The sequence below is a fragment of the Epargyreus clarus genome, unplaced genomic scaffold (assembly GCF_041222505.1).
Source record: "Epargyreus clarus isolate Ecla_fem2 unplaced genomic scaffold, WU_Ecla_fem_2.2 ptg000036l, whole genome shotgun sequence".
NCBI classification, from domain to species: Eukaryota; Metazoa; Arthropoda; class Insecta; order Lepidoptera; family Hesperiidae; genus Epargyreus; species Epargyreus clarus.
The window spans coordinates 3,066,427-3,084,472 of NW_027332241.1; the positions used below are offsets into that span (position 1 = coordinate 3,066,427).

At 36.3% G+C, this 18,046-nt stretch overlaps 2 protein-coding genes across 2 annotated transcripts; both read right to left on the reverse strand.

Annotated features, from left to right (window-relative positions):
- Positions 1–107: 107 nt before the first annotated feature.
- Positions 108–10,755, reverse strand: LOC140757023 (transmembrane protein 145). The gene is made up of 16 exons (XM_073092576.1): positions 10,679–10,755; positions 9,995–10,111; positions 9,446–9,595; positions 8,701–8,837; positions 7,901–8,219; positions 7,367–7,558; positions 6,025–6,109; positions 5,511–5,732; positions 4,997–5,169; positions 4,289–4,420; positions 3,404–3,491; positions 3,155–3,228; positions 2,330–2,404; positions 1,832–1,923; positions 1,009–1,493; positions 108–599 (listed from the first exon to the last, which is right to left on the reverse strand). The coding sequence occupies exons 2-16, from the start codon at positions 10,085–10,087 to the stop codon at positions 415–417; spliced, it is 2,502 nt and encodes an 833-aa protein (XP_072948677.1). The 5' UTR covers positions 10,088–10,111; positions 10,679–10,755; the 3' UTR covers positions 108–414.
- A 2,125-nt stretch (positions 10,756–12,880) lies between these two features.
- Sgt1 (suppressor of G2 allele of skp1) lies at positions 12,881–17,739 on the reverse strand. Its single transcript, XM_073092397.1, has 6 exons — positions 17,579–17,739; positions 16,518–16,634; positions 15,910–16,111; positions 15,337–15,428; positions 14,812–14,913; positions 12,881–13,996 (listed from the first exon to the last, which is right to left on the reverse strand). The coding sequence occupies exons 1-6, from the start codon at positions 17,597–17,599 to the stop codon at positions 13,889–13,891; spliced, it is 642 nt and encodes a 213-aa protein (XP_072948498.1). The 5' UTR covers positions 17,600–17,739; the 3' UTR covers positions 12,881–13,888.
- Positions 17,740–18,046: the final 307 nt, after the last annotated feature.

Genomic DNA, 18,046 nt, shown 5'->3' on the forward strand with positions numbered 1-18,046 from the left:
TAGATGTAAAATTTTCAGAAAACAAAACTTTTAAATATAGTTCTATTTGCAAATCAATCATATTAATAATTAATCAATACAATAATAATAAATCTATTTAATTTTAAATATGTAACGGGTAAGTATTACATATTTAAAATTAAATAGATTTATTATCACGATACGCGGTTTTCTTAATTTCTTTTCGATACTTCGACCCAGTTGCATGAATCGAGGTAACATACCATACGTTACGTGGTCGTTATAATACTTATATGTTTGTTTCTTTCTAACTTTCCACTTCAAAATATGATTTCTAATCATAATAATAGCAATTGCCGTAATTTAAATTATCTTAAAGAAGTTAAATCACCCCGAATAGTGGTAAATTAACTTACTTGTACTTTTAAAATAAGGAAAAAGTATTTGTATATGCTACCCTCTATTCCCCGCACTAAACAAGTCAATGGTAGCTTTACTAACAGTGTTGCTATAGTTCTGTATGTGTCCCTCGTGGATGGTAGAAATCTCACCAGCGCTGTGTTGGAATCCGTTTCGGACCGGTGGTACTTTCCTGCCGTTCGTTAGGAGTAGGCTCCCGTTGGCAGATTCTGGAGAATCTGGGAATAAAATAGTTCAGATCATTTTTCAAAAGTTTAAATATGTTTTAAAATAACTTCTCTACTTTTAAATCATAATAGCACGTAGTTCTCACTGAGCTGCAAGTATTTTTATATCCGATTTCTGAGAAATGGCCTGAACAATGTATTTCTGAGCAATGGCAATCCACAAGGGGGGAAGATCGAGATCATACTGTAACACATGACTCCATTAGTGGAATAAATTAATAAGCAACCCTTAACATTCTTAACGTACCCCCGAAAGCCCATTTTAGCCACACGCGGTCACCCATCTTATTGTCCACAACTTGACGTTTCGTTTATGGATCAGTGATGATCTAGATAAACACCATGATCAGGCATATAGAATAGATTCGCTACCTCATTGCAATAATTATAAATTACGTACCATTATCATCTGTGGGTTTCGTCTTAAGTTGCATAGCAACAACACAAGGTCCTTTAGCTAGCGACCAAGAAGGCACATTATCTCTTTTAATAGGCTCCAACATATTCCGCCTCGGCCTTAGAGCCGGCAAGTCAGCAGAATCACTTTCTGTACTATCCTTTTTTATTAACTTCTGTGAGCTCTCAACTGGCAACACCGCTGCGTCGTTGTTTGACACTGACAGATCGTCGCGCGCTTTTTCGATCTTTGACATTTGACTTTCAACTGTGAAGATTTCTTTTTCGTTATCTTTTGCGATGTAAGGATTTATGTCGTCAGAAGTATTTGTATCTGTGCTGTCCTGTTGGATAAGGCCGTTTCGGGATCTGAAGGAATCTATTCGTTTTGAGACGCCATTCAATTTGGGAGTTTCGTTCTCTAAGGATAGAGGGGGCGCAGTCGCCATGTACTGGTTGTACATATTGCCTATTAGCTCTTCTGTTCTCCTGTGAAATAATCAATTATAATTAAACTTACTACTGGTAAAAAAACTAAAGGTGGTGTAATTTTTTAATCCAGGTTATCATTACGCCTATTTCTGCCTTATAATATTTATGATCTACCTTCACGTGAAAACCCCTTTACAGGTAGACGGTTTGTTTTTTTATAAGAACTAAAGTTGGCTATTAAAGGTTTTAAAACCTAAATTTAATGAATTAGTGGAATCTGTTTCTACGACATCATGACAACATCTAAAAATTTAGGCATAATTGAGATCTCCACCTAAGCGTAAATGTAAATAATAGAATTTTAGAAGTTTTTTAAAAATGATTTTTTTACTTACCTAGTTAGTGGTATTATTACAGTTTGTCCAGCGCCGTTGCTTGGGTGGTAGGCGGTAGGACCAAACCCGTCTAAGCCAGCGTTACCTGTGACCTGAAAAAAATCAAATAAAAAGAAAACTGTATATTTAAAACCATGATCATGTTCCTGAAGGGCTTACGTTTATAGTTTACGCATAAATAAATTGATTTAACAACAAATATATGTATATGGAATCTATAGAAAATTCCCAAAAAAAGTGCAAAAACGTAAAAAAAAACATCTAGGAAATTTAAAACATTTCAGTTTTAAATATTACAAAACTAAATTTGGAGCAAGAATATGCAAGTAATATATTTGAGTTTTTTTTTAAAAGAATTTATAATAGAGTACCACACCCATTGTGGTATATTATTCGAGCAAATTAGATTGTGTTGCCTACTATAGCACATTTTCCAGTTTGTAGGACTTTTGCCTCGGACGTTGTTGAGTATGAAAGAAAATTTATTGATGACCTTACCTCCATCACACCAATCTGTGTCGTCCGTACATGGTACGGAAAGTTCTTATTCGCAAATACCGGTAACGTTAACAGCTGAAAAGGATAACATTTCAAATTATTGTGTTGCCATTACATAATTCAAAAATCTACTAAATTTATAAATGCGTATATTTAACTTGTTCCGTTACTCATAAAATTAGTCTAAGTCAGCCTTTTCCAGCCTTTTTCAGTCCACGGACCCTTAGGAAATCAAGCACAGTTTTCACGGACCCCCTTAATAAAATAAACAGTGAAAAAAACGCAATCCCAAATATTATTTTTTTACAGGAGAGCCAAAACAAACTTTGAAAGGTCAATTTCTGTATTTTTTTCTTTTTTTTTTATAGATTAATAATAGTGTTATACACATAGAAAAGAAACTTGTTTTTTCTGTTCCATGGTTATGCATCATTGGATGCATCTTTTTTAATTTTTTAAAATACCGTGTGCTTAGATCACATTTTTCTAATAAAACTGGTTTGTTGATTTTTCGTTTTGCCGCCCTTTTGCATTTAATGAGCGATTTATGTATGGTCCGGAGATGACACCGCGGGCCCCCGTCCCCAGGGGTCCGCGGACCACAGGTTGAGATACGTGGGTCTAAGTCATAGATTAGTATGTAGTACTTATCTATGGTCTAAGTATTCAATATTTCGTCTACCAAAGATCGGTTTTCACAATTTCTGCCTACAAGAATTTTCAAATTCCGATCTTAGATACGTAAAGCATTGGATAGTAGATTATTAATATTGCATGTGTGATGTGTTTTTGTGATGTTTAGAAAAAAATATTTTAAAACCTTACCAAAAACATAATATGACCGCTAAAAGTAATGAACAACAGTACTGCAATCACTACACTTTCTCTCACCCACTTATCTGAAAAATATCATAATATTGATAAACATAAACACATTGTAATAAACGAACTTAGCTAACACCCGTTACAAATAATCAATCCATCGAAATTTTGCCTAATATCGACATTTGATAATTTCTAGTAGGCAGATTGAATATTAATAACGGATGTATGTAGGTAAATAAAAATACAAACCAATATAAGAATTAGCCGTAAGTATGAAGAGGGGTCCCGCGAAGAACCACAATGTACCGCAGATGAAAAACGGACAGTAGAACATATTCTGAAATAGTGAATGACAAAGTAAGAATACGTATTTAAGAGAAACATTGTCAAAATAAAAAAAAATATTTTTCTGTCTTGTGTCATTGTTTCTTAATCTCTTCCTTTCCGTTCCATTTTATACCACCCAATTCCAACCTACACTATCCTATCCTATTTAGCCCTACTCTATCTTACTTATCTTATTTCTAGATATTTCTTTACACGTCCACTTTAAAAATTACTTGATTGATTTCTAAGATTATAGTCTTAGTTTTAAGGTGGTAGAATCCTTTGTGGTTCGACTCCGGCGGCACCATTGCCACACCTATTTCTGCTTTATAACAGTAGTGTTAAGCGCTGATGTGTTCTGGTTTGAAGAGTGTGGTAAGGGAGACATACTTTTCCGAGGCGTTCCAGCTTAATCCTCAGGAGTAGCGGCGCGTCTGTGGCCGACCTCAGGTAGGAATATCTGATCCTATCTGAGGTTGATTACAGATGTCCATGGGCGGCAGTAGCCACTTACCATCAGGTGGACTGCATGCTCGTCTGCTACTCTTATATTATAATAAAAAAGTTTAGTTTTAGTTTAGCCCCACACTACTGATCACAGATCTTACAGATGTATTGTGCTACCAATCGACGGTCAGTATTAATAATATTTCATACAAATATGTGTATCGAGTATCGATAGTATTTCACACCTTGTTTGTGTACATTTAAGCTTTTTATACACTTTTTCTTTTAAAGCTTTACTAATTTAAAAAAATCGTTGAAAAATAGACGCGAAATAGTTATTAAAAGTGAGTAAATCATTACCTTCTCCGGATATTTCCTCACAGTGAAGAATGTGGAGTATGCGAAGGCACACCAGCCAGCAATGCGGAGAACTATGATCCCGTAGCCGGCCGGACTTTCGTACAGGTATAGTACTTCACCGGGATCGAACGCCTGAAATCAAAGTGTAAACTCTTCATGGTTTCAGTATGAGGACAATATGGTCACACCATTACTTATATACAGCAGAAGTAGCAAACAGGGATGGAAGACCAAGACTAGAGTTTTCGTGCTTTTGGACGCATGTTAAGGCGTACCAATTATCATTGGATACTAAAATCAGTCTTTAAATTTTGTCGGAGATTTGAAATTATGCGTTCCGGTTTGACTACTACTTTTTGGCCATAGACCCATATTGGACCAGAGTAGTAATGTATGCGCTAAATCTCCTGAGAAACCTGTGCCTTGGGCACTTAATCTACAACCGACTCCGAAATAAGATAAATTCTATCTAAAGAAGGTCACAAAAATCTTTCTAAGGACTGTACTACTGGAAACAACGCCATAATAATATAGTGACACTCACCTTAGCTTGATAAACGAACAGCACAATTTAAGTGACTACGTAGCAGCACATGAAGTCGGTCAGCTTGATCGTGAAGGCGACTTTGAGGCGACCTTGCCTGATAGTATACTCTTTCACCATCAAGATCTCAGACCTACTGGAAACAACGTCATCTAGCGACTCACCTTAGCCTGATAAACGAACAGCACGATATAAGTGACGACGTAGCAGCACATGAAGACGGTCAGCTTGATCGTGAAGGCGACTTTGAGGCGGCCTCGTGTGATGGTATACCCTTTCGCCATCAGGATTAGGAGCAAGAGAAACGTCATCTCAGATACGCCGCAGAGGAATTCACCTAAAAGATAGAGCCAGATTTATTATTATTTTAAAGTATTATTAAATGTTAAAACCAAGCACAAATAGATTTGTGCACACGCACAGATGCAGAGCTTATCCTGAGGATGGAATGCCTCAGATAAGTATGACTCCCTTACCACACCCTTCAAACCAGAACACAGCTGTGGAACAAGAGAAGGTTTTCAACATCATCATCAACCCATTACTGTTTCACTGCTGGGAGCGGGTCTCCTCTCAGAAAGAGAAGGATTAGGCCATTAGGACAAGTGCGTATTGGTAGACTTCGCTAAAAAAGGCTATCACTGCTTTTAGTTTTACCATCTTCTAACTCTACATTACCCGCAGTCCTCGCCGCAGTGTTGCTTACGCCGGTGACCGCGGCGCGCACGGCCGCGAGCGCCTGCAGCGCGGCGCCCGCGTGCTGCGCCGCCGCCGACGCCAGGAACAGCTTGTACGTGGTGTGCAGCAGCTGCCGCGCGCGCAGCTCCACGCTGCACATCACTACCGCTATCAGCACTATCACGTAGGCGAACGTGTATGTTAGGAGGATTGGGAGCACGTCTGCAATAGAAAGGCTTCGGTAAAAATAAATGTTTTATTCGCAGTTAGTAGATTTTGCAAGTTGTAGAAATTTAAACTTGATGTCTAATGTTAGATGTTTCAAAATTTTGTGCAATATTTACGTCAACAATTCAATAGGGTGAAATTTATCTCGACCAAGAAATTATATTTACGTTTTGAGATCATTAGAAAGCTATTGAAATATGTAAATAAATTGCTTTTTAAAATTCGAAGTACTTACTTTAATATAAGATTCGTTTAACCAAAGAATATGATGAATGATTTTACTCACAAAATTCGTCCGCTGAGAAATGTTCGTGCCAAAAATCACCTTCAGGTCCGTTGGTCATCAAAAATTTATATTTCACATCCAGACCCTAAAACCAAAATGATGTAAATGATCCTTCCTTAGCAGTCGGGCAAAAAAGGACGACTTATGGTGGCAACACACCATCAGCTATATTGCTACGAGTGAATCGTTTGCTACTCATAAATAAATAGATTATTTGTGATTACCTACCGCTATATTAAGAACGTTCTCAGGGAGTTTCTCAGTGTTACCACTGTTGAGACCGTTCTCATTCAATATTATTATTATCGAAACAAACCTTGGGGCTGTCACACTTGCTGATAGCCAGAAACCACCAGCGCTTTTAGCGGAGTGGAATATCGTAGTGTTGTAGCACGACACGATAAGTTTCTCAGTGTTACCACTATTGAGACTGTTCTCATTCAATATTATTATTATTATCAAATCAAATCAAAATTTTTTATTCAAAATAGGTTCTTTACAGATCACTTTTTGAATGTCAAAGCAACTACCACCACTTCACAAGGTGTTTCGTTATGGAGAAGAAGCGGCGAAAGAAACTCCATAACACACATCTTTTTAAAAAAAATGTTTTTGACAATGTTAACTTAACGTAATGGTACATGTGGAGCTGGAGCTAATTCAGACCACACCGTTTTGTCAGTCAAATAATCACTTACTTTATAGTACGCTTTTTTACATAGCGTTAGTTTAACGACATGTTTAAACTTTTTTTCTGTGAGATTCAAAATGTGGTCGGGTATTTTATTGTAGTAGCGAATACAGTTGCCCACGAAAGATCTAACCACCTTACATAATCTATGTTTAGGAATTGCTAATTTATTTCTATTTCTGGTATTAAAGTTATGGTGGTTACTATTTTTTTCAAACATATCAGTGTGTTTTCTTACATACATAATATTTTCATAAATGTATTGACTATGCACCGTCAATATATTAATAGTGGGAAACAGTTCTCTTAGGGACTCACCACGCCGCAGACTATTAATAAAACAAACCTTAGGGCTGTCACAGTTGCTGATAGCTAGAGACCACCAGCGCTCTCTAGCGGAGCGGAATCTCCTAGTGTTGTGACACGACACGATGAGTTTCTCAGTGTTACCACTATTGAGAGTGTTTTCATTCAATATTATTATTATCAAAACCAACCTTAGGGCTGTCACAGTTGCTGATAGCCAGAAACCACCAGCGCTCTTTGGCGGAGCGGAATGTCCTAGTGTTGTGGCACGACACGATGCTTTTCTTAGTATTACCATTGTTGAGACCGTTCTCATTCATTGTTATTATTATTATCGAAACAAACCTTAGGGCTGTCACAGTTGCTGATAGCCAGGAACCACCAGCGCTCTCTGGCGGAGCGGAATCTCCTAGTGTTGTGGCACGACACGATAAGTTTCTCAGTGTTACCAGTGTTGAGTCCGTTCTCATTTGCTTGTGAGTTCAAACGACGACGGCGGTATCGCTCGTAGAGTTCTATTGAGCGCTTTATTTTGTGCTGTAATGATATTTATTTAACTAAATAAAGTAAAAAGTCAAAACCTTATGAAGTTATCTCTATTTCTTTACTTAATAAATAAAATCTTTAAAATAAAACTAGCACGTTCTGAAGCAATTCAAGTATGTCGTTTTTTATTTATTTTTTGGTTTTAGTATCATTATTCTTATGGGTTATGTAAGATAGAAATTATTGAATCCTGTACAGATGCAATTTTTTTTTGGGAAACTAACTTGTTATACAAAACAAATTAAATAAATACTTTTTGAATTAATAAACAATTTTAATAGATTTTTGTAATATTTATAAACCGAAAATAAGTTATTTATATTTTATACTTACCCCACTTTTATTACTATTATCAAACAAAATTTCAACATCTTTTAAATATTCCAAAAAACTACCATTGCTCTCAGGGCCGATACTCTCCCACAGCTCATCTGGCAACTCCGTGGTAGAAAAATCGAAATCTGTTGGCAACAGTTCATACCACGTGGTAGCATTTGTGTTTGTAATGGTAGATTTTGGTTTCGGTGTTGTCGTCTTCAAAAATTGATCGTAATACGACGGATCGGAGGGTAGATCGTTTTTGGTAGTATTTGAGCCGTTTTTTGATTTGGTTACGATGTTTTTTGTAGTTTGTGGTGGCGGGGTCGATGTACTGAAAGGAAGGTAATAATTAAGTTGGGTAGTTTGGATGCATTGACTGAAGCACTAATTAATTTCGAGCCTAGTACCAAATTCACGTAAAATGCCGCCAATCCCGCCTATTTTATCACCTGATGATAAGTGGCTACAGCCGCCTATGGACATTTTTGATGAACCCCAAATAAAGTAACATTCCTACCTTAGGGCTAAGATAGAATGCCTATGATAACCATACCCTTCATAATTCAAGGCGCAACATGCTACTATTAGGCTGAAATAGATTTAGTGGTGGTACCTTTGTAGTCGAACTATAAAGACTTCTCAGGGGGTAGCAATGCGTATGTTGCCAATCTGAAGTTGTAATATAATCTTATCTGTGGTTTACTACAGAATTACAACTGTTCAAGTAGCAATAGAAACTTACCATTATGCTCGTTTGCTACTTCTAAATATAATATAAAAAAGTCAAAAGGGAAAATGTATGTTGTACTTACCTTTTCCCCGCCGGCAATTCTTTATTTGCCTTCGTCAGAATGCAGCCAGAGTATTCGGTATCCGGGTACCAATGGGACAGCTTTATTATTTGATTCTGTCCCGCTTTGTTGAGCACGGCTTCCCGTTCTTTGCACGACTGAAAACATTTTAGATTTATTAATTTAATTTATATCAGATAGGTACTAAAGAGTTAAATTAAAGCGTGTGTACGCGTACATAAGGAGTACGAGGGTTTGTCCAACGCCGCCGTCACCGGACCGTCATCGAGAACGAGATGCCCGAGCACCGTGACGGACGTGCGGTGGACACGCGGCTATAACAAATGTATGTATCGCTACTTCAGCGCCGTCATATCGTTTTTTTTGCATTCAAACACATTTTAAACTCTGCAACCGATCACTAGACAAAGTTTTATAAATATCAGATACAGTGTACAATGTTAGCCTCCGGGAATTTGTCGAAAAGGAAAATATTTTTGCACTACCGCCACCAATAATTACAAAAAATCATATACCGTCGCATGCAATCATTTAATATTTAAACTAGATGGCGCTGGTTACAGTCAAAGTAAATAAATTGTAACACATCGGTGCGTGCAACTTCCAATCCCGTTAAAATACCAAAAATGAGTATTTTATAAAAAAATATGTCTTAGTAGCATTAGCAACAATCTTCTCCTTAGTTTTAATAGGCTTAGATTCTTATCATACTCGTAATTTCTTTAATAAAATAAATTTTCCTTACCTTGCTACTATGGTAAACTGCTGGCCATTGACTATCATCGTCGTAATAGAGCAATAGGTTAGGTGTTCCCATATCTCTCTCATATTCTATCAGATATTCAAACTGGCCCTCCAGGGACAGAAAGCAGAAGCGAGCCAGGAAAGCCCAGTTCTAGAAAATTACACGTTAAGATATTTCCTACGTAGTTGGTAGTCATAGACGCACACAAACGCGACAAAATAAATACCCAGGCATCGAGTAGAAATCTAAATTAATCTTTTATATAAATGTTCGTTCGAGAATCGAACCCGAAACACTGCGTGTACCGCTCGGTCACGTGGTTTGTCATGTATCAATGAGCACGCAATCCACTTACGGTAAGTGGTCATAGCTAGATACCTGAATCAAATCTAAATAGGATAAGTTCTGCCTAAATATATTTTGTCGTAATACAAAATTACACCTAAGAGACCTATTTTTTTTCATTTACCAGTATTTCTGAGTTAACTTCTCGTGTATTTCAGTTTTTATAAATCCTGCAAACCTTTATTAGTATTATAACACCCTTACCTCCTTTGTATCAACCCTTCCTTGCACCCACTTCCCGTGGGCTCCTAGCAACGCTCCCAACAAGCAAAACAGGACTAAACCCACGGGAACCATATCGATTGCTTAATCAATTAATACCTAGGAACAAAGGATTCTTAGTTAACCTTGCTTGATACGTGTAGTTTAATGAAATGAAAATAATTAAGTTTAAGATTATGACGTCTCTTAGTTATACCCTACACAAATACCAATACAAAATTACAGAATTCTTTTTGAACGTCAGCTTACTTCTACCGCCACTTCACAAGGTGTTTCGTTATGGAAAGAAGAATAATTAAATATAACTCGTTTAAAATTATTACTTTTTTTAAACACTACTGTATTCATTTGGTATTTTTATCCTTATGTACGAGTATGCTGGAATGCCTTGGATAAGTATATCTTTACCTTGCTAATACACAACAGTTACACATTAAAAGTAGTATGTAATCTTGTTATGTTTTTATTTAGTAAGGCATCTAAGGATGTTAGTAATCATCTACCATCATGATATATACATTGATTACGTACATGAAAAACTAGAACAAGGTTTTTAAATCTTTTCAAAATTAGCATAATACTTACAATAAATTCCTGAGCAAAAAGTATCAATTTCAACTTATTATTTAACATATTTATAACTCGTTGGGTACTATAAAACCTTACCTAACTATTTACACTATGAATTCCTAGATTTTCAGTTAGATATTTTAACTATAGTTAATTTTTGGTAAAGTTTAGCGCAAAGTAGTGTTTTGAAATATTAAACTTGTTGTGAACTTCCGTTGCTAGGGAGACGCGTCTAGTTTTGTCATTCCGTTTTGCATGACTTTATTACTAGTAATATAATTGCTTGCTTTAAAAATGGGTATTTTTGGTAATCTATTTAAATGAAATAGTAGTTAAACTAATAAATGGATGAATTATTAATATCCATACGCAAAATTTAGGTAAAGCTATAAAATTGAATTTAGTCACATAATTGATTCCTTAATATACAAAAAATGCCATTTCTTAGGCAAAATGTATGTTTCATACAAAAATCTTAGCTTGTTAATCTATTTTTAATAACTTGCCGTCTGTAGTACCTACTAGAGCTATGAGACAGTGTCTCGACTAAAATATCATATGAACATGATCTCAATATATTCAGAAGCATAGATATATTATCCTACTGACGTAGGGTATAATAGGTTAGTATAATATATCTATGTTCACAAGTTGCCAAGTTATTGATAACAAACATATCAACAACTAGTTTTTGCCCGCGGCTTCACCCGCGTTTAAAAGAAAATAATATGACATTAACATACATAAAATTGAAAATTCGTAACTTCATTGGAACGACAGTGGCGCCATCTGCCGAAAATTGGTCGTACCAACTCTGGAACCTTCGTGGGCTCATGGACAACAACTTATAAAGATCATCATTTGAGCAAATGCATAGTTTACGATTCAATCCTTCCTAATATCGATTAAAATAACCGTTTTTTTTGGTCCAAAGGATCGATTCTCCGATTTATCGATCTTAGATCGCCATCCCTAGTTCCCGTGGAATTTCCGGGATAAAAACTATCCTATGTCCTTTCTCGGGTCTAAGACTATCTTTGTACAAAATTTCATTAAAATCGGTTCAGTGGTTTAGGCGTGAAGAAGAGACAACCAGACAGACAGAGTTACTTTTGAATTTATAATATTAGTAAGGATTATCCTTTAAATTCAGCTTGTGTTTAAGAAATGGTGATGATGCGTTCTAGTCGGAAATAAAACAATTACATTCATAAGAAATATTTATTTTATTATATACAGTCTTATTACAAAATACATTAATTTACTAAAATAAGGACAATTATGTGCATTTTTTTTATTAATTTTTGTAAAAGCAACAACTTACAATGGGAACTTGTGGGTAATGTAATAGTTGAAAGCATTACACCAGTGCAGATACTTGAAATTACATCAGAAATTGAAATGATGTATTACCTGTAGTGCGCGACTTTGTAATATTAATAAATATTACAAGACGCACGTTTGTAATATTAACATTACATCAGTAATTACGTCGAATATAACAATATTTTTTATAATACTAGAGTAGCAGACGAGCATGCAATCCACCTGATGGGAAGTGGCTACTGCCGCCCATGGACATCTGCAATCAGCCCCAGATAGGATTAGATATTCCTACTTGGGGTCGGCCACAGATGCGCCGCTACCCCTGAGAACTAAGCCTAAGCCTCAAAAAAGTATGTCGCCATTACCACAAAATTATCAACTCAACTTAATCGCTATTAAATTATATATTATTAGCTGACCCGGCAAACTTTGTACCGCCTCAAAATCTATTTATCAAATATATTTCATATAAAATATAGCCTATGTTACTCGTGGATAATGTAGCTTTCGAATGATGAAAGAATTTTTAAAATCGGTCCAGTAGTTTATGAGCCTATTCATTACAATCAAACAAACAAACAAAGTTTTCCTCTTGATAATATTAGTATAGATTACATCACGCACTCTTGTAATGATAACGTTGTAGTAAATCAGAGCCGAACATTACAGTGTTCAATACAACACACATTTTCCATTTTTTCATAGTTTACACAAAACTGCACTATTGTAATGCTCAAAGTACAGATGTATTACAATATGTGTAAATTTCAGCACAAGATACTAATAATGTACAGGGCAAGTGCGAATTTTAGGATCATATTAGCCAGCGATTCAGCTAGAGACATATCCTCTTTTTATAATCTCAATTTTTAAACAAAATATATATTTGCTTGTAAAAAGTACAATAATACCTTACATTTTATTAACCATACAAAAAAGTTCAGGCAGTGGTACCACCTCAGTAAAAACATCTTTAGATGTGAATGGTATAGTCCAAGCCAAACTACTTGTCCGCTCCAAATATAGAAACGAGTCGCGTCGCAATAGCAAATGTGATATTAGCGAGACGGAGACAGCGACACTTGCCCACGGGTACATAGCTGCGTTAGTGTGCCCTTACGTTACGGAGTATATGCTAACTAAGATATAACTCAAAGGTGACTCACTGACATAGTAATCTATCATCGCACAGCCCAAACCACTGGACGGATCGGGCTGAAACTTGGCATGCAGGTAGATGTTATGACGTAGGCATCCGCTAAGAAAGGATTTTGATCAATTCTCCCCCCAAGGGGGTAAAATAGGGGATGAAAATAATACTTCGTAACGCGAGCGACGGGCAAAAGCTCGTGCTAACTAAATCTTCGCGCAACAACTTCAGAGCGGACTAGAAGTTTGGCGCGGACTATACAATACTGAGAGTAGCCCTCTTCATTATTAACATGATTGTATGTTTTTTCCTTATGGTGCTCCTATGGTGGCTAATATATTATTTTTATAAGAGCATGCAGTCCAGCTGAGTAATTTATTTATAGATGCAATGCAAAACACCAAAAACTGTATATCAAGGCAGACTTTTAAACGGGCTAAGACATATCCTTCTACACTCGTTATTAATATTCAATCCATCCAAATATTTCCTCCCATACCATATCTGACAGTAGTATGAAAATAATGTATGTAGTTAGAAGTATCAAACATCGATGTTTGGTAGGCAAAACATTGGATAGATTATTAATAACAGTTGCTAATCTTTAGGTCATCTCAACTTTTATGTCATCAATGGTGAAGGAAAGCATTGTGAGGTAAGGTAACACTTGAGTTGTGTATAAAAACAGTTCGCAAAGGTGCGAAGTCTACCAATACGCACTTGTCCAGTGCGGTGGACTATGGCCTGATCCTTCTCGTTCTGAGAAGAGACCCGTGCCCAGCAGTGGGATAATAAAAATGATTTAGGAGCACCATTAGATAAATGTAAACTTAACTGTCCCATTTCTTAAACTCTAAGCCATCTGGTGGTTGTGCCGTCACCTTCTTAGCTGCAACGTCGGCCCAGTTCGTGCTTAGCACTGTGCCTCCGGACTCCATCTGAAAAGATAAGTATACAATTAGGCGTTAGAGCATAGATTAGTAAAGATTACTCACTCCTAACAAGAAAATGTAACCAGTTTTGAACAATTGAAATTGTCACTGTCATCTCTGAAATGTGTTTGAAAAATATTTAAAAAATGTAGTTTTTAGATCATTTACGAATGAAACGATATTTACGAGATTTCCTGTTTTTGCAACACTTAACTGCACATGTCGGCATTGTTCCACGTAAATTACACCATGACAGCCATTACATATTTGTCAGCCGTTTAAGCCATTTAATGGCTATGAATGGCTATTTATCTATGAAGCAACTGATAAAAAAGCGATTTTTTAACGATAGAAGTTTGCTAATAAATCCGCTGACGCTTAGAGTTGCGGGTTCGATCTCCGGCCAGACATACATCTGTCTGATAAATTTGAATATCTGTTCTGGGTGTGAATACTTGTGTATTTATTTTAGTGTGCCTCCATGGCACTCACACACGGAATCCTAGTGTGGGGTTGCAAGTGTAGAAAGCGCCTATATAAATATTACAAGTTTCACACAATTGCAAATTGCCTCCATGCAATGATCCATGTGCCTTTGACAAATTTTCTTTGATTTTTGTCGGCGAAAGATCTCCCTGTGTGGTAAGTGATCATGCCCAGGGAGCGGCCGTGCTCCGATAGTCTCTGTTCGTAGCTTGTATATATGCAAGATGTTGAGAAAACATCGATACCGTGATTCAGAATACGTGTAGCGCCATCTCTTGACGAGTAGCGGGAAGTCGCCGTTTGATATGAGGGAAGATAGGTAAATAATAACTTACAAAGCTCTTATTCATAGCGCGTCGAACCTCATCGGAACCTTCACCGTAAATTTTCTGGAATAGGGCGTTAAGGGCGGCCTCCCCTTTGGGCTCCTCATCGTCCTGTAAGAATTAAAAAATTAAAGTAATTAAAAATACGCACGCACATTTACTTGCCACAATACAATAATTATGAGAGTTTAATTGAATCTCATAGAAAAAAACTTATCGTTAAACAAACGCTATGTAAAAAAGCGTACAATAGGCTGAGTGATTATTTGACTGATAAAACGGTGTGGTCTGAAGTAGCTCCAGATCCACATGTACCATTAGGTTAAGTGCCATTGTATAAAACATTATGGAGTTTCTTTCGCAGCTTAATAAGCAAGCAAGTGAGATTTAATTTCTTATACGCACATATACTGGGATTTGCACCTTGGATCCCACGACTGACAAAGCAGAGTTTCAATCCTACTTAGCTATCACTGCTTTTTGGAAGCCCTACAAAATAATTAAGAATTTATTAAGAGTAAATAATTTTCTTACCATTTTGCTAATATCCTTTTCAATCTTATCCCAGTCCTTCTTATAAATTTTTGGTAGTTGTTGTGTTGGTGGTCCGGATGCGTCGATTACAGCTAAAATTGCAGAAAAACTTAAACAATTAGATGAAATAAGTAAAAAATGGAGAAAAAAAAAGTGGATTGGAAACTTAGATAATGATTTAAAGGTGGTGGAACCCTCTGTAGTTCAACTCTCTCAATATTTCTGGTACAACAGCAGTGTTAAGCGCTGCTGTGTTCCTGTTTGAAGGGTGTGGTAAAAGAGACAAACTTTTCCGAGGCGCTCCAGCTTAGTCCTCAGGGGTACCGGCGCATCTGTGGCCGATCAGGTAGGAATATCTAATCCTATCTGGTATTGATTACATATGTCCATGGCGGCAGTAGCCACTTACCATCACTCGGCCTGCAAGCTAGTCTGCTACTGATATATAATACATAAACGAAAAATGTCTGCCACAGAATGCCTAAGACAAGCAGGAGACCAATCACTTTGGCGAATATTGCAGCACACCTGCACAGTACGACCTTCCGCAATGAAGTGACTCAGAAGACTCACCTTGAGGTATGGCCTTCACGCTGGCCTCCTGCTCCTCTCCCTCCAGCAGACTCCACCGCAGCCCCTCCTTCTTGCGCAGCTTTACCTCAATCTTTGACGGTGACACCACATGCATACACATCTCTGGTATGATCTCATGGGCCAAGGACAGCTCTAGACTGTATTCCGAGTCGGAGTTTGGTATTATACTTGACACCGAGAGCTGTAAAGTCAAATTGGAAAATTTTATTTAATTTTTTTATGGCTTTTTACAGAATTCTTATAGTTTTAGGATATATATTTAGTTGGAGACATCCGGTCAGTTTCAGTTTGGTTAGATTAATCTTGTAGGTCTTCAAACTTATTTCATTAAACACATCAAATACTTTGGGAATCAGTTATATGCCAGAAGAAGTTATGCTATAATAGAAAAAACAAGTTCATTTCAATAACAAATCTGCCAGTGTACACATAATTGCTTCAAAACGCTTCCAATTTTCTCTGCACCCTTCACTGTCCCTTGAAGGTCTCCGACAACCATAAAGGGCTACTATCCCCTACTTTAAGAAGTACTATTCTAAATTGGTTCTCAAGGGCAGAGCTATACAGGGTTTTCCTAAAGTACTTACACTACGCTCCCCATACTGCACTTTTACTTTGTCGCCGGGTGCGTTTTTGAGTAGAATGGTCACTACCACCAGTGCATCTGTTTGGTACCAATCGTGCTTGATTTTTGGTTTGTCGGGCTGTAAAAAAAGTCTTTAATTAATAAAGAAATCTTCTTGCGCTGCCTCTCCAACTAGTGAAGGTCGGCTATCAGCTAAATCTCTCAGGGTTTTTTGAGGGGCGAAATAGTTAGCTGCGCTTGCTATCCCCTTCCACTCTCTAATGTTCCATAGCCAATATTTTTTTTAGTTTTTTGTTAGTGTATGTTTGTGCATGTGTTTTTGTTAGTGTTTTTTAAGAAATAGTATTAATAAATTTGTACCTATAATTGAGGTGACACTCACCATGGATGTAAATCTAAACTTATAAGATGTAAAAATAGTGTTAACCTTGTTGGTACAACTTATGAATAAATAAATAAATAAAAATGATTCTTCAAAACAGTGAGTCACCGACTCATTCCTATGGTCCAATATTATTCACAACTTATACACTATTACTATAGAAATGAAATAGGTAAATGGTTAGGTAATATTGTTTTAATCATAACTTAATATGACACATATTATCAGAAAAATACTCATATACTGTGAGAAAGCAATGTTAGAAAATAATCTTATACCATGACTTCAAGTGTAAAAGGACATAAGGGAATTTAGGTCATCCAAGGTGCCTTTATGGTCCTTCTCAACCCTTTGTCCTAACTGCTATCAAAAGGGTAAGCAAGCCTCAAAAATTGACCAGATATTTTGGCAAAATACTTTTTAACACTTTTTTAACTTTCTATAAACCTCATCAACTTGTTAGAATTCCATGAAGGTAGACAACGAAGAAAGGTGACTCACTTACCTTCTTACAGAAAGTACTGAACCTAAAATAGTTATAGAGCTTCTATAAAGCAAACTTACTGTTGCGTGATGTTCTTTGTAAAAGGATCGAATAAGATATTTTTAGTAGAGATGAAATGGAATATTTTTCTCCTATGTTTACGTATTAATATTTACAAATTTAGTCTAAAACTAACCTCCGTAGCAGTAACTTCCATTGTTCCAGCTGTTAGTTACTAAATCTCGCGCTAAATGCAATTTCGCCGTCTCACTGTTCTGGTTGAAATACTTATTTTTAAAACAAGCGACTACAACGACAGCAAATAAGAAATTACGAAATGTCAATGTCATAGATTTTTCTAGAGTTTATAAACAGATAACAACATATTGAGCGTTTAGTTTTGAAACCTTGTTTTTTTGTAAATACATATTTAAAAGAATATTTCCTTAAATCTTTAACTATGATAATGTAATCAATAGAATTACATGTATCTACAAATCGTGAAACTTAGTACTTGTACATTAAAATTTGTACTCTGTAGCCATTATTTCGTTGTGTCTATACTAAGCGTTCAGTTTTGCAACCTCAGAGTATGTAATCCTTGTACGTTTCATATTTATTTTAACTAGATATACTTATTGATACTTATGAAATAGTGATCTAA